This window comes from Schistocerca cancellata, chromosome 5 (assembly GCF_023864275.1).
Source record: "Schistocerca cancellata isolate TAMUIC-IGC-003103 chromosome 5, iqSchCanc2.1, whole genome shotgun sequence".
Lineage (NCBI taxonomy): Eukaryota > Metazoa > Arthropoda > Insecta > Orthoptera > Acrididae > Schistocerca > Schistocerca cancellata.
In genome coordinates, this window is record NC_064630.1 from 596448809 (window position 1) to 596475448 (window position 26640).

The window sequence follows — 26640 nt, forward strand, 5'->3', positions numbered from 1 at the left end:
ATCATAAATTTCGTAGTAGGATGAAAACTTACCTGTGAATATGTCGTTAACACAAAAAGGCTAATGACAACGCAGGCCACAACTGTTCTTTGGGTTCAACAAATTCAAACGTGTTTGATAATTTTTATATTCCCTGTTCCACACTAAAAGCCTTAACAAATTAAGTCACAAAAACCTAATGGCAATTTGTTAAGTAGACTCGAGAGATATATAGTTCCACAATTTGCAATCAAAGTAGAGACCGTTTACCTACGACAAGAGATTTCCAGCAGATTTTTAAGGAACTCTGACGTGACTCGGTCGCATTGGTTCGTTTCCCTCAGAGGTAATTCCCTCCAGCCGAAGCGACAGTTTCCATTCTCCACCGGCCGCGCCAGCAGACGGGAGACCCGCTGCGTGTTATCAGTATTGGACACGGAGCCAATATTGGGCAGTGATCGTAAAAGCAGCGTAACATCTCTTCCTGATTGCGTCCCGCCGAGATTGCATCTCTACGCCGGGGCGTCAACGTTTATTATACACAAGGTGACGCGCTCTGAGGAATCCACTTCGATGGAACAGATTTGAGCGAAAAGGGCCACCAGAAAGCAAAATAATGCTTCCGAAACATTTGCGTAATTCGAGGTCTTACTTACGCGTATAAATATATACTTTGCACGGTTATATCATTCGTTGAGAAATATGTATACGTTTGTGAAGTACACTCGATACAATAAATTAGCGCGAGTGCTTATGACATGTGCATTATCCACAGACGCCAACGTGAGACAACAGAAGACGTTACACAGACCGATGATATACCAATTGAAAACTCACGCGATTTACGTCAGTTAGCCTCTATAGTAGGTTTATGCTCATGAATCAGCGTGATTCAAGTAAGCAACATTTCGACTTTTTTTGATCCATGCAAATATTATTACGGTCTGGTTATTTCGTTATGCTGTCTTCAAACAACAACGGGATCCTCATACTTAAGTCGCTACTTCTTAACTATTTAACAATCGTAATCTTTGAAACTCTTAAGTGGAAGAAGACGTGTGATGTAAAATTACGTATTTGAGCACAACATTTCGGCTTTTGTTTATCCATGTCACTCACTGTATTCTCTGATTGTACTGAGACCCATTATATACACAATGGCTACTTTCTGGTTTATTTACAACAGCTTCTTTTGTTGTAAAAAAGAAGAAGGTTAGTTTTTAAGTCTCGATGACGACGATATCTTTAGTGACTAATGGAGAAGAAAATCGGTTGTGTCCTTTCGGAGATAACATACCGGAATACGCACTGAGCTGTTCTGGAAATTCAGTGTCAGTCTAAATGTGGTTGCTTGGAAAGGGATTTGAACGGCCAACCTCCAGAATGCGATTCCAGTGTCTTACAACTGCGGCATCTCACTCGGTCTTGTGCTGCGGTTCCTGCGTGGCGTGCCGTGTTCGTTCACAATCACGACCGACAGATCTTTGAGAGGTGGGTATGACACGGAAGAGAATAATGCTAATGTTAACCTCGGAATCGTTAAGAGAAGCAAAAAAGACAATAGTTCATTGGCAGGTAGCCTTTTATCGATAGGAACTGAATCTGTATACCAGACAGTGCTAGCACAGTTGACGAAACGGATGTCTGCTGTCACTTATCTGGAAGACTGAAGTGTTTCATTGATGGAACATGAACAGAATGCCATACGCCTGACAGAAATTAAAATTTACTCCCCGCATCTTCGTGAATGCTTATGCCATTCCGTTACTTCATCGATTTTATTGATTGTTGAGCTCCGGGATTGTGGATTACATTACATGAGTCATCCAATAAGTAGGTTTCCCTATTCTTTCCTCTGCAAAAAATACTTTGCTCGTGACATGAGAGGAGTGGCCAATCTGACTAGTGTGTGTTGACAACGCTCACACCAGGTTACGATGAATGTCAAAGTGCATTGGCAGCCCGATGCCAACTACACTATGTGATCAAAGGTATCCGGACACCCAAAAACATACGTTTTTCATATTAGGTGCATTGTGCTGCCACCTACTGCCAGATACTCCATATCGGCGACCTCAGTAGTCATTAGACATCGTGAGAGAGCAGAATGGGGCGCTCCGCGGAACTCACGGACTTCGAACGTCGTCAGGCAATTGGGTGTCATTGTGTCATACGTCTGTACACGAGATTTCCACACTACTAAACATCCCTAGGTCTACTGCTTCCTGTGTGATAGTGAAGTGGGAACGTGAAGGGACACGTACAGCGCAAAAGCGTACAGGCCGACCTCATGTGTTGACTGACAGAGACCGCCGACAGTTGAAGAGGGTCGTAATATGTAATAGGCAGACTTCTATCCAGACCATCACACAGGAATTCTAAACTGCATCAGGATGCACTGCAAGTACTATGATAGTTAGACGAGAGATGAGAAAAGTTGGATTTCACGGTCGAGCGGCTGCTCGTAAGCCACACACCACGCCGGTAAATACCAAACGACACCTCGCTTGGTGTATGGAGCGTAAACATTGGACGATTGAACAGTGGAAAAACGTTGTGTGGAGTGACGAACCACGGTACTCAATGTGGCGATCCGATGGCAGGGTGTGGGTACGGTGAATGCCCGGTGAACATCAACTGCCACCGTGTGTAGTTCCAGCAGTAAAATTCGGAGGCAGTGATGTAATGGTGTGGCCGTGTTTTCCAAGGAGAGGGCTTGCACCCATTATTGTTTTGCGTGGCACTATCACAGCACAGGCCTACAATGATGTTTTAAGCACCTTCTTGCTACTCACTTTTGAAGAGCAACTCGGGGATTGCGACTGCATCTTTTAACACGACCGAGCACATGTTCATATTGCACGGTCTGTGGCGGAGTGGTTACACGACAATACCATCCCTGTAATGGACTCGTATGCACAGAGTCCTGATCTGAATCCTATAGAACACCTTTGGGATGCTTTGGAATGGCGACTTCGTGCCAGGTCTCACCGACCGACACCGATACCTCTCCTCCGTGCACCACTCCGTCAAGAATGGGCTGCCATTCCCCAAGAAACCTTCCAGCACCTGACCGAACGAGAGTGGAAGTTGTCATCGAGGCCAAGGATGGGCCAACACCATATTGAATTCCACCATTATTGATGGAAGACTGCCTCCCGCAAGCTGCCAAAGTTGATTTAATCGAGGTATAGTGATAGCTTCTGACCGCCAAAGAAGGTTGCCGTACGATTTGAAGAATGGCCGAGACACACTGAAGAGGCGAAGAAACTGTTACACCTTCCTAATATCGTGTAGGGCTCCCGCGAGCACACAGAAGTGCCGCAATACGACATGGCATGGACTCGACTAATATCTGAAGTAACGCTGGAGGGAACTGACACCATGAATCCTGCAGGGTGTCCATAAATCCGTAAGAGTACGAGGGGGTCAAGGTCACTTCTGAACAGCACATTGAAAGGCATCCCATATATGTTCAATGTTGTTCTTCTCAGGGAAATTTGGTGGCCAGCGGAAGTGATTAAATTCAGAAGAGTGTTCCTGGAACCACTCTGTGGCAATTCTGGACGAGTGGGGAGTCGCATTGTCCTGCTGGAATTGCCCAAGTCCGTCGGAGTGCACAATGGACATGAATGGTTGCAGGTGATCAGACAGGATGCTTACGTACGTGTCACCTGTCACAGTCGTATCTAGACGTATCAAGAGTCCCATGTCACTCCAACTGCACAAGCCCCATACTATTACAGAGTCTCCACCAACTTGAACAGTCCCATGCTGACATGCAAGGTCCATGGATTCATGAGGTTGTCTCCATACCCGTACACGTCCATCCGCTCGATACAGTTTGAAACGAGACTCGTCCGATCATGCAACATTTTTCCAGTTGTCAACAGTCCAATGTCGGTGTTCAAGGGCTCAGGCGAGGCGTAAAGCTTTCTGTCGTGCAGTAATCTAGGGTACACGACTGGGCCTTCGGTTCCGAAAGCCCATATATGTTTCGTTGAACGGTACGCACGTTAACACTTTCTGATGACACAACATAGAAATCTGCAGCAGTTTTGCGGAAGGTTTGCACTTCCGTCACGTTGAACGATTCTTTTCAGTCGTCATTGGTCCCGTTTTTGCAGGATCTCTTTCCGGCCGCAGCGATGTCGGAGATTTGATGTTTCGCCGGATTCCTAATATTCACGGCACACTCGTGAAATGGTCTTACAGGAAAATACCCACTTCATCGCTACCTCAGAGATGCTGTGTCCCATCGCTCGTTCAAACTCACTTAAATGTTGATAACCTGGCATTGCAGGAGCAGTAGCCAATTTAATAACTGCGCCAGACACTTGTCTTATACAGGGTGTTACAAAAAGGTACAGCCAAACTTTCAGGAAACATTCCTCACACACAAAGAAAGAAAATATGTTATGTGGACATGTGTCCGGAAACGCTTACTTTCCATGTTAGAGCTCATTTTATTACTTCTCTTCAAATCACATTAATCATGGAATGGAAACACACAGCAACAGAACGCACCAGCGTGACTTCAAACACTTTGTTACAGGAAATTTTGAAAATGTCCTACGTTAGCGAGGATACACGCATCCACCCTCCGTCGCATGGAATCCCTGATGCGCTGATGCAGCCCTGGAGAATGGCGTATTGTATCACAGCCGTCCACAATACGAGTACGAAGAGTCTCTACATTTGGTACCGGGGTTGCGTAGACAAGAGCTTTCAAATGCCCCCATGAATGAAAGTCAAGAGGGTTGAGGTCAGGAGAGCGTGGAGGCCATAGAATTGGTCCGCCTCTACCAATCCACCGAAATTGTTGTTGAGAAGCGTACGAACACTTGGACTGAAATGTGCAGGAGCTCCATCGTGCATGAACCACATGTTGCGTCGTACTTGTAAAGGCACATGTTCTAGCAGCACAGGTAGACTATCCCGTATGAAACCATGATAACGTACTCCATTGAGCGTAGGTGGAAGAACATGGGGCCCAATCAAGACATCACCAACAATGCCTGCCCAAACGTTCACAGAAAATCTGTGTTGATGACGTGATTGCACAATTGCGTGCGGATTCTCATCAGCCCACACATGTTCATTGTGAAAATTTACAATTTGATCACATATTGACGAAACTAAAATGAGCTCTAACATGGAAATTAAGCGTTTCCGGGCACATGTCCACATAACATCTTTTCTTTATTTGTGTGTGAGGAATGTTTCCTGAAAGTTTGGCCATACCTTTTTGTAACACCCTGTATAGGCGTTGCCGACGGCAGCGCCGTATTTTGTCTGTTTACATATCTCTGTATTTGAATATACATGCCTATACCAGTTTGTTGGGCGCTTCAGTGTAGTGCGGTTGTTTATATCAGTACTACAGTAGTGTTTACAGCAAGAGTTTCTTAGTTCCAATCAATGACAGCTGTATTGGAATTTGGGAAACAGTGATGAACAAGAAGGTGGGAAATGCGTAGTGTGAGGCAAAGCAGCTGCCGATACCGCCCCCTTCAACCCTCGATTAGCGGCTTCGCGGAGTAAGACCTCAGACCGAAACGGCGGCTGCGGAGCTATCGATTTCCCCTCGCCGCTGGAGCTCGCGTGGACGACGCTGGAGAATTCGCGGGCGCGTTCCGGTCGGGCTGACGTTGAGGGAACTGGTGATGGACTGTGGAAAAATGCCACTTTGGTCGGTGAAACTGGAGTTGTCTTCAAGGCACTTTTGACGGAGTACTTGACTTCACGCGTTGCCTACTCTATTTATGTACGGCTATTTTCTTTGTCAGTTATTTATTTTACTGGCTTAGCGCCCGCTGCTTAGTTCACGTAGCCTATATGGAGCGCACAGGTCTTCGTCGTTCTTCTTTTATCGAATTCTTATACTGTTCACAAACTACAACACATATTAAACTTTTCACACTAACGAAGGCCATACAAGCATGGCCTCTTCGCAATGTATTTCTGCCTACTAAGCAATTCCTGGCTGCTGGAGTCCAAGATTTTTGTTAATAATGTCTTTTGCGTTCTTGTGGTGATATTTCCATAGAAACTTTCATCCTCCAACACATATTTCTTTATATCTGATCGAGAAGCGAAATAGCAGCTTTCATAGATTTAGCTTTAAAATTTTTATAACACTATGAAATATTTCTCTAAAAAATTTTCGTCCCCTATTTCACTTCCTTAGGAGTTAAATTTTCAGAAACAATATAACACGTTTCTCTTAATTTCTGACAGAGAAGGTGAATACAAATTTTCATCGAATTAGTTTTGAAAATGTTTATAGGGTTGAATTTACAAAAACAGTGAAACTCGTTTTTTTAAAACTTATAACAGAAGTTAGATATCAGTTTTCATAGGTACAGTTACAAAAATACTTTAGTGGTCCATTAACAACGAATTATTTTTTAAAAAAGTTCACCCAGTATTTCACCCCCATGTTGGTTCAATTTCCAAAAATGCTACGACACGTATTCCTTTATTTCTAACCGAGAAACCAAATACCAATTTTCGTAGCTCTAGCATGAAAATTGCCTTAATAGCAACAGACTCTCAAAAAATGTTTCATCCCCTATTTCATCCCCTTAGAGGTTGAATTTACAAAAACGGTGAAACAGTCTTTCTTTTTATTTCCAACAGAGAAGCCAAATACAATTTTTTATAGTTTCAGCTTTGAAAACGTTTCATAACGTAAAAATTTGATACAACTTTTTATCCCCTATTTCACTCGCTTATGGGGTAAAATGTCCAAAAGCAGTGGCCACTTTTTTTTTTATTTCTAAGCGAGGTCAAATACCAGTTTTCATAGATGTAGTTTCAAATATACTTCAGTGCCGATCTATTTTCAAAAAAGAAAGTTCCTTTTTTTTCTTGTTCCCTTCTAACGGGAAATCACCTTCGAATTAACAGCAGTAAAGTCTGTGGTCATTTTCACTAATTACAACAGTCCTAGTTTGTATACACGATCTTAAATGAAAGCGAATTACGAGTAGCAATAGCGTGTCACGGAAATCATAGTACTGCAACCTTTTATCGCTTTACATAATTTTTCATGACCTATGAAACAACAAGATAATTCTTTATTCCTAAGAGTACATGAACTCCATCTGATCTTTTCATATTTTTCCAGTTACGGACCATAATATTTTACAGTAGATAATTAATTTCGGTCTTTGATGACTGCCTTCAAGACCTAAGAAAATGGAAAATCGTTTTTTGTGCTCTGGTCTTGAAATGGGTCATCAAAGACCGAAATTAATAAACAAGTGTAATATTGTGGACCGTAATTCGATTAAATACAAATAACCTTTCCAGGATCAGTGTGAATTTTGCTGCGACTATGTCGCAATACGCCTGTCGATTGATATTCACAGTAAGTGATTGCCAACCGGACGAGTATCTAACTGGCCGTCCGACGGGTAAAAGTGGAGGTGTCTAATTTTAATATCAGTGACATTGCCAAAGGCGCCGCTGCGGTGATTCATATCAAGAAACCTGACTCCACTAATTTAACACGTGGCTGTCCTCTTTGACTAATGAAAACCCAGTAGTCGTTATGGAAGTTATAACGAGGCGAAATTCAGGTTTTCGGTGCATTATACGCCCTGTGGCCGGCAAACATGAGTCACATATTTCAAACTATTCCGTAAAATCTCCGGAAACGTCGTTAAATGACGTTAGACTCTGATTTTTTGGTAAGGAAAAATAAGTTTGTCGCCCTGTGTTTCATGGTTTCTTGAGATTTAGTAATATTTTGATGTGTGTGTGTTGTTGTTGTTGTGGTCTTCAGGTCAGAGACTGGTTTGATGCAGCTCTCCATGCTACTCTCTCCTGTGCAAGCTTCTTTATCCTCCAGTACCTACTGCATCCTACATCCTTCTGAATCTGCTTAGTGTATTCATCGCTTGGTCTCCCTCTACGATTTTTACCTTCCAATATTAAATTGGTGATCCCTTGATGCCTCAGAATATGTCCTACCAAGCGATCCCTTCTTCTAGTAAAGTTGCGCCACAAATTTCTCTTCTCCCTTATATTCAGTACCTCCTCATTAGTTATATGACCTACCCATCTAATCTTCAGCATTCTTCTGCAGCACCACATTTCGAAAGCTTCTATTCTCTTTTTGTCTAAACTATTTATCGTCCACGTTTCACTTCCATACATTGCTACACTCCATACAAATACTTTCAGAAAAGACTTCTGACACTTAAATCTATACTCGACGTTAACAGATTTCTCTTCTTCAGAAACGCTTTCCTTGCTATTGCCAGTATACATTTTATATCTTCTCTTTCGACCATCATCAGTTATTTTGCTCCCCAAAGAGCAAAACTCATTTACTACTTTGAGCGTCTCATTTACTAATCTAATACGGTCACCATCACTCGATTTAATTCGACTACATTCCATTATCCTCGTTTTGCTTTCGTTGATGTTCATCTTATATCCTCCTTTCAAGACACTGTCCATTCCGTTCAGCTGCTCTTCCAGGTCCTTTGCTGTCTCTGACAGAATTACAATGTCATCGGCGAACCTAGACGTTTTTATATCTTCTCCATGGATTTTAATTCCTACTCCGAATGTTTCTTTTGTTTCCTCTACTGCTTGTTCAATATACAGATTGAATAACATCGGGGATAACTACAACCCTGCCTCACGCCCTTCCCAACCACTGCTTCCCATTCATGCCCCTCGACTCTTATAACTGCAATCTGGTTTCTGTGCAAATTGTAAATAGCCTTTTCGCTCCCTGTATTTTACCCTTGCCACCTCAGAATTTGAAAGAGAGTATTCTAGTCAACATTGTCAAAAGCTTTCTCTAAGTCTACCAATGCTAGAAACGTAGGTTTGCCTTTCCTTAATATATTTTCTAAGATAAGTCGTAGGGTCAGTATTGCCTCACGTGTTCCAACATTTCTATGGAATCCTAACTGATCTTCCTCGAGGTCGGCTTCTACTAGTTTTTCCATTCGTCTGTAAAGAATTCGAGTTAGTATTTTGCAGCTGTGTCTTATTAAACTGATAGTTCGGTACGTTTCACATCTGTCAACCCCTGCTTTCTTTGGGATTTAGGAGTGTACAATGAATCGTTTTGCCGTGTGCTGGACCCAACAGGGAAATGTTTAGTGATCAGATCAAACGTATCTCGGGATTATTATCTTGTGGCACTCGACGATATTTACACTTCTGGTAAAGCCTCGCTCAAGCATGATGAGCATTTAGTGTTTGACTAAGGGTCACAGGTTAGTATCCGAGTGAACTGATACGAACGTGTGAACGGCGGTAAGCAAGTAGTATCTTCAACGCAACAACCGTTAGTAAAGCACTGTGTTGTTGAGCTCAGCCATTTTGTTGACGAGTTAACTGGTTGTTTGCAAGTGAATAAACGACGATAAAGAAGGAACTAAGTGTTCGCCGATGTTCGCTTACAAAAAATTATGAAGCACAACAATATAATATCCTTCTGGCTCCCATGTTACGATTACGGAATTTCTTATTTAACAGTGATTTTAGTAGTTTCACCTGGCAGTCAGGAGCAGTTAAAGTAACCTCCTGGCCAATCTTTTGGGTAGGGAGTTGCACTTCTTGCGCCGCAGCAACATTTCTCGTGAGTTTATTTACATCCTGGAGGCCAAGAATCTCTAGCGCAGTCCAAATATTTATGACCCGTTAAATTAACTACGCGGAGTTGGCCTGTGACTTAGTGTGCTAACTTTCCTAGGGATTACGGAGTTGGGTTTTATTTATGCCCGACAGTTCCGCAGTTCTGCACACTGCTGTTAGCTGGCAAAGAGTACAGGACGCGTAATTTGCCCCTCGTGGAGCAGAGCACGAGGGAACGTAACTACTCGTCGACGTACATCTTGTTTAATCCGCCCTCTTCGAGGTTCCAGGCCTACGGGCGGATATGAAGGCTTAAGAAGAGGACGCGTCGAAGAGCAGCAGTAATCATAAATGCTCGACTGCATTTACTGCTCTAAGCCTGTAATATAACGTCCACGTGTTTGAAGTTAATGCATTTACCATTAAATAGGCGTGCAGCACCCCATCGACATGAGCTAGTAATTTATTGACGGTGAGCAGCATCTGCTGTCGTAAAACCGAGACTTGAACCTGGATTCCTACACTATTCGGTCGACCCTGTTACAGCCTTTCTTAATGCAAGTCTTACACCTTCAGGTCGTCAATATATCTCTCCTGTTGCCACAGACATCTGCATCCGAGGTACGCTAATCTTATGCGTATTGCACAGGTGAAACTGATCAAACAGTAAGATGATCTCAATGTGGTGCTCTGACAAGTAGTATCCTTTATGTTACGTTTTATCGGTAACAAAGCTTTTCGTTGGCTCCTTCAATGGCTGCGGCGATAACTGAGTGTAGACGGGGCATCCAACGGCATTTCAAAGCTACTATGGCCGTTGGTAGGGAAGTTTTAAGCTGTCGAGTATTTTGCACCCACAAGCAACTTAGTTCCAAATTCTGGTAAACAATAAAGTCAGAGACTATTAATTGTGGGATCTTTAATGTTGCTGGTATATCTACCTAGGCGGCTTGTGATATTAGGCCTACATTAATAATTTTTGGGTTATATCTATCTATCTATAATCCCAATTCTCCCAAAAAATGAAATCTGTTTTGTGAAAACTATTCACACTCATCCAGTTATGCCTCCTGTTTGCAAAATGTCTCGCCAGACTTCCCTGAAATCTCAACTAAATGCCGGCCGGTGTGGCCGTGCGGTTCTAAGCGCTTCAGTCTGGAACCGCGTGTCCGCTACGGTCGCAGGTTCGAATCCTGCCTCGGGCATGGATGTGTGTGATGTCCTTAGGTTAGTTGGGTTTAAGTAGTTCGAAGTTCGAGGGGACTGATGACCACAGATGTTAAGTCCCATAGTGCTCAGAGCCATCTCAACTAAATATCCTGAGGACATGCTGTAGCAGAGTCTGTGCTGAAGAAAGCATTGAAATCTATTCCTCAGACTCTACAGAGATTTATAGTACAAGAACAGCTATTTAGGAAGAAAAAGAAATACCAAGATAAAGAAGCCAAAGAAAATAATATATCTGTGAAAGTAGACTCTAAAGACATTAGAGGAGTACAAGAAGTTCAGGATGAGTCTGATGATGATTTCATTAAAATGTGTAAGGCTACCTGGCACAAACTGTCATCCGCCCAGACACACTTCGCCTTAATTTATTTGGGCGCCTTCAATAGCTTGAGCTATATGAAGATTCTCACTTTAATAGAGCACTTTTAGTTCACATATTGCGCCACTGTTCGTACGAGCTACAAAGAAATCTAGTCCTGGCACCTCCTTGCTCAATACATATACTTTATTAATTGAAGAAAGCAAGTAAGAAATAACGACCAAATAATTGTTAACAACAAAGTATTGATAAACATAACGAAAAATATAATACTTACAACACACACACAAACACACACCTTACTTATAACGTTACCTTTCCTGGCAAGATAGGACTAAAGTCTAAAGTCATTTAACCTGTTTTGCGAGGAAGTGCTAAAAAGCATTGCCTCCGAATTCTTTATGTGAAACTCTTTAGTGTTTTAGATAAAACAACCTTTATTAACATTCTACGTCTATATTGTCTACCCCGATAGCTGAGTGGTCAGCGTGGCGGTCTGTCGCGCATAGGGGCCCGGGTTCGATTCCCAGCTGGGCAGGAGATTTACTCCGCTCAGGGACTGGGTGCTGTGTTGTTCTCATTATCATTTCATCATCACCAGTGGAAGGCAACGGGAAACCACCACAGGAATCACTTCCCTACACGCTCATGCGGTGGAACTCTCTGACGCGTCTTGCCCCATGACAAGACCTGCTGTAAGGCAGAACCAAAAGTTAGTTACATCTTTATTTTTCATGTCTACATATTTATTTATATACACAGTCACCCTAGCGACGAACACAATTCTCCCAACGAGAGACCAGTTTGTTTATCACTATCAAAGTGAAGTCATCGAAAGTGTGTACCGAGCGAGGTGGCCCGTGTCCGGCCATCCTGATTTAGGTTTTCCGTGATTTCCCTAAATCGCTCCAGGCAAATGCCGGGATGGTTCCTTCCAAAGCGCACGGCCGACTTCCTTCCCCGTCCTTCCCTAATCCGATGAAACCGATGACCTCGCTGTCTCGTCTCCTTCCCCAAAAAACAACAACAACAGCATCGAAAATGTTCTTTGTTTTGGAAACAGTGGGAACTGTATGGAGATAATCGATGACAGTGAACCCAAGGTGTCGGATTGTTGCAGATGTCGCAAGGCTCGTTTGTGGCCTGCTGGAGGTGATGATGCCGTGTGTGCACACTCTTCTAACGCGAAACTCGTCTATAGCACTCTGTTTCTGACGCGCTGACATTGTTGCGTCACACACCGTCATGTTACACGCTACAATTCGAGGCCTTATAGCGACAGGGGGCTGCAAATGTGCAGACAAGAAGAATAAGGATATAGAATCTTAATAACGTTTGCTTTATTTCAAAAGCTTTAAGAGTTGTCACATAAAAAATTCGGAGGCATTACTTTACAGAACGCCCTGTACATTACGTACATAACGAAATGGATGTCATAAATAAACTTACATTTAATATATCATACAACACTTAGAAATAACTGCAATGTAGTATAGTAGATGTTGTAAGAAAAAAATATCACAGTTTATATTCGTTAGCCCGCATCTCGTGGTCGTGCGGTAGCGTTCTCGCTTCCCACGCCCGGGTTCCCGGGTTCGATTCCCGGCGGGTCAGGGATTTTCTCTGCCTCGTGATGGCTGGGTGTTGTGTGCTCTTCTTAGGTTAGTTAGGTTTAAGTAGTTCTAAGTTCTAGGGGACTTATGACCACAGCAGTTGAGTCCCATAGTGCTCAGAGCCATTTGAACCATTTTTTTTATATTCGTTCATGAAAAGTATGTTGGACAGATAACACAGGTTGATTTAAACTGAGGGTGCTGGTGGCAATGTGCCTCAGAAATGTGATGGGAAAGGAGGAGAGTGACGAATTCGACAAAAAATGGTTCATATGGCTCTGAGCACTATGGGACTCAACATCTGAGGTCATCAGTCCCCTAGAACTTAGAACTACTTAAACCTAACTAAACTAAGGACATCACACACATCCGTGCCCGAGGCAGGATTCGAACCTGCGACCGTAGCAGTCACGCAGTTCCGGACTGAAGTGCCTAGAACCGCACGGCCACCGCGGCCGGCCGAATTCGACAGAACAGAAGGAATTGCGAGAGTGGCAGAAAGTTTCGTGAATGACTGAAAAATTAAAAGATAAAAAAGCGTAACTGGGAGATAATTGTGGCATTTGTTTTGCTGCTTGACAAACGGGCCATGAACGTTAATTTTTTATGGTCAAGTTACGAGGTTGACAAAACGGATTGCTTCAGCTTTTACTTAAGTACACCACAGCGTTTAAATGTACAGGGTAGCTTGTTTCGGTGGCGGACGGCAGCAACAAGTTTGTGAACGTTCTTGTTTTATAATGGGTATGTAAGATGACCGGTACACATTCTGTAATGTGAGGCGCTGGGGCGAGTTTCCAATACTCGTGCCATGTGGGATTACACCGCAATAGTGGATGTTCGTTTGAACGAGTGATCGCATGACTGTTCGCTTAACTCTCGATCTTACACAAATGTAAATATTATTCACAGTTTGCAGTAATGTAAAACAAACGTAATAACTTACTGTAAGAAATAAAATACATGTACTGAGCAATAATGGTACAACACGTGAATTAAAAATGTTGCCATTAAGGATGCATATAACAGTTGCTCAGTATTTCAAGCCATGAAGATACCACAATAAATTAAGACCAAACCATTCAATTGCACACAGACATACATAATACAAGTAAAAGTAACGTATGTGGAACAGGCTCGTGATCAGCCTGTTGGCCTTCCTGCTGGTAAATTGCACTATACAGGGTGTAGCAAAAAAGAATCACCCGATCTTAAAAAATCATAATGTTATTTGAGATATGTGCGTGAACAACGTACTGTCGGAAAGAGCAAACTCTAGAGTTTTACATGGTTCCCGCTAGGTAGGAGCAGTGTGCACCCGCTTCAGTTCTAGTAAAAATGGTGTCGGGACAACAGAAAGCGTTTTGTGTTCTCCTGCAGCACAGAGCATTAGATGATGGCACGAAAAATTCCGACAGACAGGTTGTTTGTTTAAAGGCACATCGCCGGACCGTCCCCGAGTGTCTGACACAGACATAGTTCCACAAGGAGTCCGCAGAAATCCGTTCTCTGTGCAACTCGACAGCTCAACTTGCCACCAGTGTCCATCTGGAGCGTGTTGCGTCGTCGACGTTTACACATGAAACCATAATAAATTCAGCTACTGCAAGTACTTGGTGAAGGTGACAAATAACGAAGTGTGGAGTTTTGTAATTTCGTTCTTGGCAAGATGGAGAATGACAGTTTTCTTCCACGCTTTGTGTTTAGTGCCGAGGCAACATTCCATTTAGATGGAAAGGTGAACCGTCATAATTGTGAGAATATGGGGAACGAACAACCATGTGAAGTTCTACAACATGAGAGGGACGGATCAAAATGTAATGTGTTCTATGCAGTGTCACGGGAAAAGTTGTATGTTCCATTTTTCTCTGCAGAGATCACTGTTACAGGTGGAAGCACATATCTCGATACGCTTGAGAACTCGATTCGAATGACTTCATTTAGTAACAGGATGGAGCACATTGGCATCTGGAAGTGCAGGAATTTTTAAATCAAAGGATTACTGCACGTGGGACGGGCGCACTAGACCAAATGATTCAGCCTTACATTACTGGCCTCCAAGGTCACCGGGCCTGACTGTGTGTGATTATTTCTTGTGGGGGTTTTTACAACTCCGTTACCAACAACAATTAATGAACTCAGACATCGCACAGCAGCAGCTGTGGAAGCTGCCTGTAACTGACAGGCTCGCTGCAGTGTGGGAACATTTTTGAATACCGCATTGAATATGCCGTGCATCTCTATGAGGCATACTGAACACCTATGGAAACGTATGGAAAAAAAACTTTTCGAATTTCTCGTTCATCAAAACCAAAATTCATTGTAAACTACTTGCCATTAAAAATGCAACACCAAGAAGAAATGCAGACGATAAACGGGTTTTCATTGGACAAATATATTATACTAGAACTGACATGTGATTACATTTTCACATAATTTGGGTGTATAGATCCTGAGAAATTAGTACCCAGAACAACCACCTCTGGCCGTAATAACGCCCTTGATACACCTGGCCATGGAGTCAAACAGAGCTTGGATGGCGTGTACATGTACAGCTGCCCATGCAGCTTCCACGCGATACCACAGTTCATGAGGAGTAGTGACTGGCGTATTGTGACGAGCAAGTTCCTCGGCCACCGTTGACCAGACGTTTTTAGTTGGTGAGAATGTGCTGGCCAGGGCAGCAGTCGAACATTTTCTGTATCCAGAAAGGCCCTTACAGGGCCTGCAACATGCGGACGTGCACTATCCTGCTGAAATGTAGGGTTTCGCAAGGAATGAATGAAGGGTAGAGCCACGGGTCGTAACACACATGAAATGTAACGTCCACTGTTCAAAGTGCCGTCAATGCGTACAAGAGGTGACCGAGACGTGTAACGAGTGGCACCCCATACCATCACGCTGGGTGATACACCACTATGGCGATGACGAATACACGCTTCCAATGTGCGTTCACCGCGATGTCGCCAAACACGGATGCGACCATCATGATGCTGTAAACAGAACCTGGATTCATGACGTTTTGCCACTCGTGCACCCAGGTTCGTCGTTGAGTACACCATCGCATGCGCTCCTGTCTGTGATGCAGCGTCAAGGGTAACCGCAGCCATGGTCTCCGAGCTGATAGTCCATGCTGCTGCAAACGTCGAACTGTTCTTTTAGATGGTTGTTGTGTTGCAAACGTCCCCATCTGTTGACTCAGGGATCGGGACGTGGTTGCACGATCCGTTACAGCCATGCAGATGTCTCTCATCTCGACTGCTAGCGATACGCGGCCGTTGGGATCCAGCACGGCGTTCCGTATTACCGTCCTAAACCCACCGATTCCATATTCTGCTAACAGTCATTGTATCTCGACTAACCCGAGCAGCAATGTCGCGATACGATAAACCGCAATCGCGATAGGCTACAATCCGACTTTTATCAAAATCGGAAACGTGATGGTACGCATTTCTCCTCCTTACACGAGGCATCACAACAACGTTTCACCAGGCAACGCCGGTCAACTGCTGTTTGTGTATGAGAAATCGGTTGGAAACTTTCCTCACGTCAGCACGTTGTAGGTATCGCCACCGGCGCCAACCTTGTGTGAGTGCTCTGAAAAGCTAATAATTTGCATATTATAGCATCTTCTTCCTGTCGGTTAAATTTCGCGTCTGTAGCACGTCGTCTTCGTTGCGTAGCAATTTTAATGGCCAATAATGTATATGTTTATTAGTTTCAGAAATACGGAAGTGCCAAATAAATCGGAATCCTTTTTGATACACCCTGTATTTTCGCCGCGTCAGTAGGACGGGGAGGATGGCAGCCCCGTCGATCCGATAGCATTTTAAACCCGGGAAGCATTCCCGGTACTCATTTGACAGTAGACTGTGAGGACCTGGACTCTTTCTGAAGGGACTGTAACAAGGGAAAGAAAAAATTCCCCTCCATATCTGGGATTGAACCCGGGGAGTCCAGGGCGAAAATCTAATGATCCACCCGCTAGAGTACACATAGATAACCAACAATCGTTATTATAGTATCAGTTACGTCCTGCAAACTGCGGGAAGGACTTTGCGTTTCTGTTACCAAGAGTCAATCGTTTACGTGGGGACACTAGTTGAAATTATACCTGCGGTGTTTTAACGCCTCGTCGTGAGGCAGCAGATAACGACAGTGACAGGTAGTGGACGGACGCACTGGTGGCCCGGGAGCCGACGAAACGGCCGCAGGTACAGAGTTAATCGGTATTTCACGCCGCGTGGCAGTCGGCGCATGCGCAGTGCGCGATAAGCGATCGCTCGCGCCGGGCGGCTGACAGCTGACTGGCGCGGCCTGCTCCGTCGCGCCGAGTCGGACAGAGCGCGTTAATCAGCGACCGACCGGCCGTCGTGACGAAGTGAATAATAATCCCCGCGGAGAGCGAGGAAAAGCGAACAAAAATGCGCGCCGCGAGGAAGGGGTAAATAAAGACGGAGCGTCCGGCAGCGATGATGCGGCCTCTCGTCGATTTTTGGTGCCGTCATGGTAGCTGATTGCGAAGACAGTCCCCCCCCCCCCCCTGGCCACTCCAAACCCCCCCCCCCCCTCCACCAACCTCTTATCCCAGGACCGCGTGCTGTGCAGTGCTGACGGCATACCGAAGCGACTCCTAAAAACTAATTACGGGGGACTTTTCATCTCCTTATAGTCGCTTCGCTAATTACACACACCTTGAGCCAAATATGGTTCGGTCGGCAATTAACTGCACTTCGGAGATCGTTTCGCCGCGAATCCGTCCCGACAGAACTCCTTTTGGAGACGTTCAAGGAGTGATAAAAAGTGCTAGAATGCGTGGATAACTACGCTGAAAAGAAATTACACCACATTTTGGAGCTGGTTTACAGTTTTAATTAAGCGAACATGTGGTAATACAATCTCAAAAAGAGTGAAGTAACGTACTTATTGTTGAAAGAAGAAAAAAACTGAAGATCTTCTGTATCATAAACCTTATGTAAGTGCCGCTCTGTTAAATGTTTCTGTGCTTTCGTGAAACTCTTTATTTACGTGCGTGAAAGTCGCCCTAGAAATCGTCATGAATACCGCAAAGCATGCTTCTACCATACTTGTCCACTTCCAGCACTATGTTTCTGACTTGCTGCGCACGTATACTTCGGCTGTCAAAATTACTGGAACGTACTCACTTTTTTTGAGTTCCTTAAGTTCACGAAGTTTTCTTTTTTTTATTATTAAACACAACTTAATTCGGCCATGGTGTCTCCTTAGTGAACTATTTGATACAAAATCACCACCAATTAAGGGGAGCTTCAGAGACACACACGAAAATTTCATTCGAAGTACGAAGGGCTATGAGGCTGGAAACCTTGCAGATCCCATGTACAGGTGAGAAAAACTGCTAGCTGGAAATGTGAATCTTGTAATTCTCTCTCTCGGTTAGCAGATAATTGTCAAGAAAATATTTGGGAATGAAGCACGTAGAAATGATCTAGGAGCGAGGAGTTTCTAGTCTATGACCTAGAGAATCTGTCTAACAAGGGTCCACACATAGCAAGCAATTCATAAACAAATATTCCTCACCTATCGAGTAAAGTACATGTACTTTAGTTCTGCATGTTGCCATGGTTTTTAGTCCGATGACTAGTTCGATATAATGCTCCACACCAGTCATCACACGCAAGCGCTCTGTATGTCTAGAACTACTGATCTAGCTGTGGTGTCACTCTACATTCTTTTTCTCATGCATGAAGGAAAGAAAGAGTTTTTATTTATGATTGACGTCAGGTGAATTCAGTTCAGTCAGCCAAGAACTCCACCGCCAAGGAAGATCCATCAGCACGCTTTGAAGTCGTATTCACGTAGCGTGCAACGTTCTTTACCAAAGACAAAATTCTTAAAAAGCAGAGCATAAGCTACCAAGAATGTTGGGCACGGCAGATGAATATAAAAAATAAACAGAACAGTACTACCTCAAATGTGGAGTAGTACCTGTCCTCTGTTGATGCGTTCGACAATAAACTACCTTTGATCAAACTCTCTAAATCATGTGATATTTCACGTGTATATACGTTCTAGCTACTGAACCTGAATAACAGAACAGCTTTCAGTTGAACTGTTGAATACATTATGTTTCCTTCCCATTTTTCAAACAGATAAATGGAGAATAATTCCACGTAAGTCAACGATTTCATGTGTCATTTTTACTGTCACCCTGGAAGCATTATGTAGGGAGCTAAAAGTTATTCATACATTCCCCCTGAAATGCAGGACTTGACATTATTTAATTACGTTTCTTGGACATATATGGCATATATTTTCCTTTCGTCTATCTGACAGTTAAAATTTTTCATGCATCCTTTGACACTCGTCCACATGTCATGCAACACTTTAATCATCCTTATTCCTTTACACACAGATACATTGCTTCGGTGTTTCTCAAGCTAATATGGCGCTTTCTGTAGCCTGCGGTCACCACTCTGACATGGTATGCATACACAGTATTTCTTACGGTTAATGTCTTGATTATTTATCATACGTTTGCGGCTGAAGTGCTTCATATCTGTATGAAGTAGTTGCAACATTCAACATCTTTTCTTGTAAGTGACTTCTTTGGGAGCGGTGTGGGTGAGTGCAAATGAAAAACCCCTCCGGCCCGAGGTTCGAGTCCTCCCTCGGGCATGGAGGTGTGTGTTTTTCTTAGCATAATTTAGTTTAAGTAGTATGTAAGTCTAGGGACCGATGACCTAAGCAGTTTGGTCCCGTAGGAATTCACACACATTTGACATTTTTGAAAATGATACAAGTACTGAAGTTTAATTGTAGATTGTTCCTTTCACTGTAAAAGTATGTGCGACAGTTATGATATATACGTTATAGACAAAATACATGCACTGAAGATGTGGTACTTCTCGTGAAAATTCTGAACCAAAACCACACTTTCGTCGTCGAACTGACGTATTATTCTGCAGCGGTCAGAGACAACATTGTTTGGATGTACATGTCTCCCGTTCTATGTGTTGTACGAAACATTAGTATCTTGAAACTCATGTGCTACTGACCATCGTGTGTTTAGCTTCACATCTTGAATATCATGTGCACTGAGCACAGTGTTTTTAGTTTTCAGAGGCTCCTGCACAAATCTGTGCTAAATTAATAAGAGCTGGAACGTATCATGAAACGCCATTTACTTAGCAGTTAAGAAAGTCATGTGCGGTGTCAGCTGTACACCACACGATTTCACTGCCAACTCTTCGAAAACAGATGACTGGAGATCCGTTCGGTCTCTTCTGACAAACTGTACCTGCATACTACGAGTACAGCATAGTTTGGATAGGTGGCTAAGTGCATATAACAAAATTCAAAAGTATATGATTCAGTCCCCAGTTCGCCCTGAGATTTTTCCCTGCCACTGATCACTTCTCACTTCTACCAATTATCTTCCAACGCGATGTATGGCAAGTTGCACAGCGATTAGTAGTCAACGTTAATTTATAGATCCTCCTACAACTGACTATGTGCGGGTCAGTTCAGTGGTCGAAGGAAGACGGTATCACACCACATGCAATAGGCTGCTCCAAAGCTTCCACCGGGTAGCGGTCGGCTTTAGTTTTTTATTACATTCTCTTATAAACATCGCTTTGGCTGAAGGGAAGTTTCGATGTTGCAACACTGTTATTCTGAGCTGCAAGATCTTTTTTCCTGAACATAATTCATTCAGTTAATATCCATTACGTGAAGATCACAAGCATTCTACTGCACGAGCTAAACTACATTCTAATGTAACTGCCATATCAACTCACAAGTGTGTGGACACAAACAGATAATATGCTTAGAACCTCAAATCTGTGGTAAGATTACCGGTATATCTTTAAATGTCATGCTGCTAAGAAGATTAACATATGTTTATAAATTGCCACTTCATCCGTTGTGAACATAGTCTATAAACAGCAGGTGACTGTTATTCACATTTCACTAGACACAACTGTAAACATGTATTCTGGAGGCAAGCACGCAGTAGTTTGGAACGCACTAGGCTAATAGTAAAAAGCATTTGATCAAATATTATTTTTACACATTTCGTGAGGAACTGTCGCCTTCAGCATTCTTTCCTGCAGGTATGAACTGCTGTTTCATATTTTGAGTATTTCTCCATTGAGAAAAGCACGACATACTTTTTAGCACAAATTCTCATGAATGTTTCCGTGACTGTACACGTTCATCACTGCATAGCCCTCTGTTTTGCTGCAAATCATAATTACTGTTGAATAAAAACGTACGTAGGTTAGGAACATAATCACCACTGCACTTCGCAGTGTGCTATGACACTTGAATTTAACAGCGACCTGAAGACGGTAATTACTCGTCCAAACCGGTAACCTTATTCCATATCAGTAAAACGTTCTAATTCCTTACGTGGTAAAAAGGCAAGAAATTTCAGTATTTTAATACCGGCATAACAAATAAGAACAACTTTTGTAACCGGTAATGATCACACGTCTCCATATCTGGAAAAACAAAATTATCAACTGTATTACTCGTATGTAGTAATTTGTTCCAAGAACTTACATTGACGCGTTGCACACCTGTGTGTTTCAAATGGCTCTAAGTACTATGGGACTTAACATCTGATGTCATCAGTTCCCTAGACTTAGAACTACTTAAACCTAACTAACCTAAGGAAATCACACACATCCACGCCCGAGGCAGGATTCGAACCTGCGACCGCAGCAGCAGCGCTGTTCCGGACTGAAGCGCCTAGAACCGTTCGGCCACAGCGGCCGGCATCTATGTGTTTCCAACTGGACAATTCTACATCAGACAATACTGGAAAAAAGGGGGTCGACCTTTCATTCAAACTACAGAGGTTGAAGATAGTGGAGTATATGAATGGAACCTCGAATTTTTTCCTCGATGCAGCATATTACTAAACCCGGCATGTAGATCATCTAACTGGACCTCAAAATGGACGCTTTAGAGACAGTTTCAAGACAAACGGCAAAGAAACAGACATTTAGGGAGATCCTACAGTAAATGACACAACATTAAATTAATTACCCCAACGTACAGTATTACTGGACACAAATTGTTTATAAAGTTGTGAAGAAAACAAAATCAGAATGCTTAACTCCGTTTTCAAGTGTTTCTTTACTACGGAAAAGCCAGGAGTCTTTCTTCAATTTAATTCTCGTGCCATTAAAAATATGAGTGAAACAGATAATAGTGTCAGTGGTGTTGAGAAACAGCTGAATCTTTAAAACTGCTAATTAGCCCAATGGAATCCCTGACCGATTCGATTCTCAATTTGCGACTGAGTTCGCTCCACTTTTAACCACAATATACGTGGATCCCTCCAAGAGAAAACCGTGTCCAGTAGTTGGAATAGAGCACAAGTCGCAACCGTCTACAAGAACGGTACATACGTCATCCACGAAACTGCCGTCCAATGACCTTGACATTTATTTGCTGTATTGAATTCAGACTTAATGAGGTATCTCGAACAGGAGGACTTTTTCATGCCCGATTGATTCCGGAAACATCGGTCACGTTAAACCCAACTCACACATAGATGACATACCGAAATCCATGGGTCAACGTGCAATAAGGTATATTTATCACTCCTCTATTTTTGAAACGCATTTGACTCAGTACCTCATCCACGTTTATTATCAAAAGTACGATCGTCTGGCGTATCCGACGACATTTGTGATTGCACTGAGGGTTCAGTGGTAGGAAGAACATAGCAAGTTATACTGGATGGAGAATCATCATCAGATATAAGGATAACATCGGATGTGCGTGAGGGAAGAGTGTCGCTTATCGTGTTGTATATTAATGAGCTAGTGGGCAACACTAATAACGTAATTTTTTTTTCGGAAATTGAAGTATTGTCTGAAAGAAGTTGCACAGATATTCAGTCAGATCTTGTTAAGATTTCCAAGAGGTGAAAATACTGGTAGTTTGCTTTAAATGTTCAAAAATGTAAAACTGTCCACTTTACAAAACGAAGCGACATATTATCCTACACTATAATACAATGCGTCACAATTGGAGTCAGTCATTTCATACAAGTACCTAGATGTAACAATTTGTATTGATTTGAAATTGAACGATCAGGTAGCCTCAGTCGTAGGTCAAACAGGTATCAGTCAGCGGTTCACTGGTTGAACACTAGAGAAACGCTATATGTCTGCAAAGAAACATGGCAAACGAAACATCCGTGCGAACCATCCTGAAGTATTGAAACATTCGTACGACCTATCCTGAAGTATTACCCAAGTGTGTGGGACCTGTACCAAATAGAATTGAACGAATAGAAAGGACAGCACGAGTCTAATAAAAAGAAGAGTGTAACAGAGATGCTGAAAGAAGTGAATTAGCAGACGCGATGCAAACTATCCCGCGGAAACCTACTTAGAAAGGTTTCAGAAACAACTTTACGTATTGAATCTAAGAATGTATAAACCCCTACATATCGCTCCCACAGGGATCACTAAGACAAGATTAAATTTATCGCAGTGCGCGCAGATATCTTTAAAAAAAAAAATGGTTCAAATGGCTCTGAACACTATGGGACTCATCTTAGGTCATAAGTCCCCTAGAACTTAGAACTACTTAAACCTAACTAACCTAAGGACATCACACACCCATGCCCGAGGCAGGATTCGAACCTGCGACCGTAGCAGCCCCGCGGTTCCGGACAGCAGCGCCAGAACCGCTAGACCACCGCGGCCGGCATATCTTTAAACAATCATTTTTCCCAGGCTCCGTACGTGAATGAGAAGGGAGAAAGGCGACATAACTGTTTCAATGGAACGTACCCTCTGCCACGCACTTTTAATTTGTAAAGTATAGATGTAGAGGTAGAACCAAGCTAGAATACGTGCCCTGTTTAGAAATTCGTTGTCAGATCTGCGCTGCATCCTGCGCGCACGAGCAGCCCCGCGAACAGCTGAGCGGTCAAGAGCGCCACTTTCCGATCGGCGGAGAGGTCGGGAACTACGTGGTCAGCGCACGCTCTAATGATGGGTTTCGGCTCTGCTGGCCGCACTCAAAAGTCGCCTACGGATCTGAACAAGCAGTCAACCCATTCCCACTGGAAGAAACACGCTCCGACTCCCATTCACATATTCTTATTCCCCGAAGAAACAGTTATCGGAAGTAGCTCGACAGTAACGCAACTTCACTTTCCTCACCATTGGTATCCAAATTTCAATGAAGCCTGTGTTTCCATAAAAACGTCGCCGCTATCAGAAGACCGTTTCCCCCCCTCATCTGCCCTTGCCTGTGGTGCGTCATCTTCGTATCGACTTTTTAGTGCAGTGTTCCCAGAGATTGTTAAGTGTTGAGCGTCTTTTCCGAAGTGCTGCGAACGGGCATCATACTGTCGCAGGGTGTGATTTTTATATCTCTTGCGAACAGAATCCAGACTGTCGTCTTGTTTTTTAAATGTCTGTCTACCATTTTCCCTGTTTGCTTCCTACGTATTTTATCATCATCGCCCACCGTTTGGTTTATGTTTCAACTTCCCACAATTTTCCGCCGTTTTACACTTTACGTCACCGTTTTATAGCCTGTTTTTATTGTTTCTTATCTCCTTATGTTTAAAAAATTCTGTAGGCTGAAGAGCGGCGTACTAAGCTGCTGCCAATAAAGGGAAAAAACCAGAAGACTGTAGTAACTAATAGACAGTGACTGAGGCAGCAGTTGTGTTTAATTTTGAGTATATTGTTTTATCGTTCACTGTTGCCAAACACTGCCTACACCAGTAAAATTTACACCTGATCCAACGATGAATGAAGAGCAACTCATCCGCTTCTGCCACGCTTCATTTACTGCCCAGTTCGGTCGACATGACAAACTATTTCTTTCATCAGTTTGTGTGTTCCGAATAGGCAACAATACAAAATATCGATTTTTGATAAACAGTGAGACACCAAAAACAGAACACCTACTACCACATTGTCTTGCGATGGAGATTCTCAGAGAAAAATGTACAGCTCAGAGGAGAGAGCTTTCACATCGCAGTGCATGCAAGTCCTAACTACCTGATGTTGCAAGTGGCTTGAAAATTTTTTCCGTATATAAACACGTTACTGAATTACCGTCTGCCAAATGAAAACAGCACACATCATGGGGCTGTTCGATAGTTTAATAACTTCGTATTTTCCTGAGATGATGGAAACGTCAGAGATGTTATACAAGCGGAGAAATACCTCCATCACGTACCCGTCAAAGAATTTATTCATAAAAAAGGGAAATACACAGGCTATTATCTTACTACGGATAAAATTCAAGAACTGGAACCGAATTACTATTACGCCTGCAGTGTCAATAACTACTTCATTTGGTTTCTTGACAAGCCTGACAACGGAAAGTAGCAGCATTAGTTTTTAGCAAAATTTAGCAGGAATTTATAGTTCCTTTCGAAACCTCAAAGAGCTGGCTCCTATTACAGGAATATCGGTAACAGTCAGCGTCGGTTATATATATATATATATATATATATATATATATATGAAAAACTGATATAATAAACTACAAGAAATTATTCCAGTAATCTTTTGTTATGACAATTTCGATTTAGCACGTTATTGAATTATTTGGTTACGCTTCTGCAAAACACGTGCTTGCTGCATAACAAAATTTTTGTTACAACTAAGCAACATAGCATTGGAGCTGGTTTTCTTTTTAAAGTATTGGATTTCCTCTAATAGCACATAGAGTTTCTAGCAATTCTGTTGCTTCAAATGACGACAACAAAATAATTTCGCAGAGCCATTACAATGAATGTTGGTATATGGTTCAAATGGCTCTAAGCACTATGGGACTTAGAACTACTTAAACCTAACTAACCTAAGGGCACATACACACTCATTCCCGAGGCAGGAGTCGAACCTGCGCCCGTAGCAGTCGCGTGGTGTCGGACTGAAACGCCTAGATCCGCTCGGCCACCGCGGCCGGCTGCTGTTATATACACAGTGGTTATAGATTCAGGGTAGTAAATAACTAAACTGCGGCAGTAATATTAATTAACGGAAACATCCTGCGAGGCGTCCGTTTTCACTTTCATCTCCCGCTAGAGATCCAGTAGTACAGAGCACCGTCACACCACAGTAGCTACGAGCATTGATCACGCTAAATTAGACCTGAAGTACGATTTTACGGTATAACATTCCAGACGGGAAAGGAGTTTTATAAACACTTCTGAAAGGACTAACATTCAATAACGTTACGACGGTTGCATATATTATTTGTTTTCAGATTCATGTGGATGGTGTATCCATTTATAACAAATTGTGTATTTAGCTCAACCTTTCTTTCAAAAAAGTATATAGAGAAACTTCTTCTCATAAACAGTTTCAACAAAGTGGTTCTTAATCTGCTATATGAGAAAAACAAATTTCGCACCCGCGCCGGGCAACAGCTACTTAATTCTCACCTTCATATGTCATTCCACGACTAGCTCAAGTCGCCGCATGCGGATCCCACTCGCATACGCAGACCGGGAGGAGCCCAGCATACACTGTGTGGCACAGGCAGCAGAGTCCGACGCACCGACCGGCGGGCACCACAGACAGAACACACGATGTTACCGCCCTGACGGCTGGGCGCCTACTGAAGCCTCGGCCCGCATCCTCGCGCGGCGTGGGACGCGTCTCCCGGCTAGGACGCCCCTGGTGGTCAACCAGGCAACTACTTGCTGTGCGTGGGCGCTGTTGTAACACGCACTGGAACGCTGCGTGAGCAGGGTCTCCCCCAACCTGGTATCGCCGTTAAAAATCCGAACCAGGTGGCGCAGGTGGTAGACACTGGACACGTATCCCGCGTGGGTGAGATACTGTTCCTTGCCACTCAGCTGTATTTGGGTTCTAATGGGGTTCCCTAAATCGTTCCACACGAATATCGACCTCGATCAAA

General features: G+C 43.2%; 1 protein-coding gene across 1 annotated transcript in view; it reads right to left on the bottom strand.

Moving 5' to 3' along the window:
- The window catches only part of LOC126188001 (uncharacterized), a 154927-nt gene extending 128604 nt beyond the window's left edge, over positions 1-26323 (bottom strand). Inside the window, exon 1 of the mRNA XM_049929410.1 lies at positions 26162-26323. Coding sequence (XP_049785367.1) covers positions 26162-26167 — 6 coding nt within the window. The 5' untranslated portion in view covers positions 26168-26323. The remainder of the gene's footprint in view (positions 1-26161) is intronic.
- Positions 26324-26640: the final 317 nt, after the last annotated feature.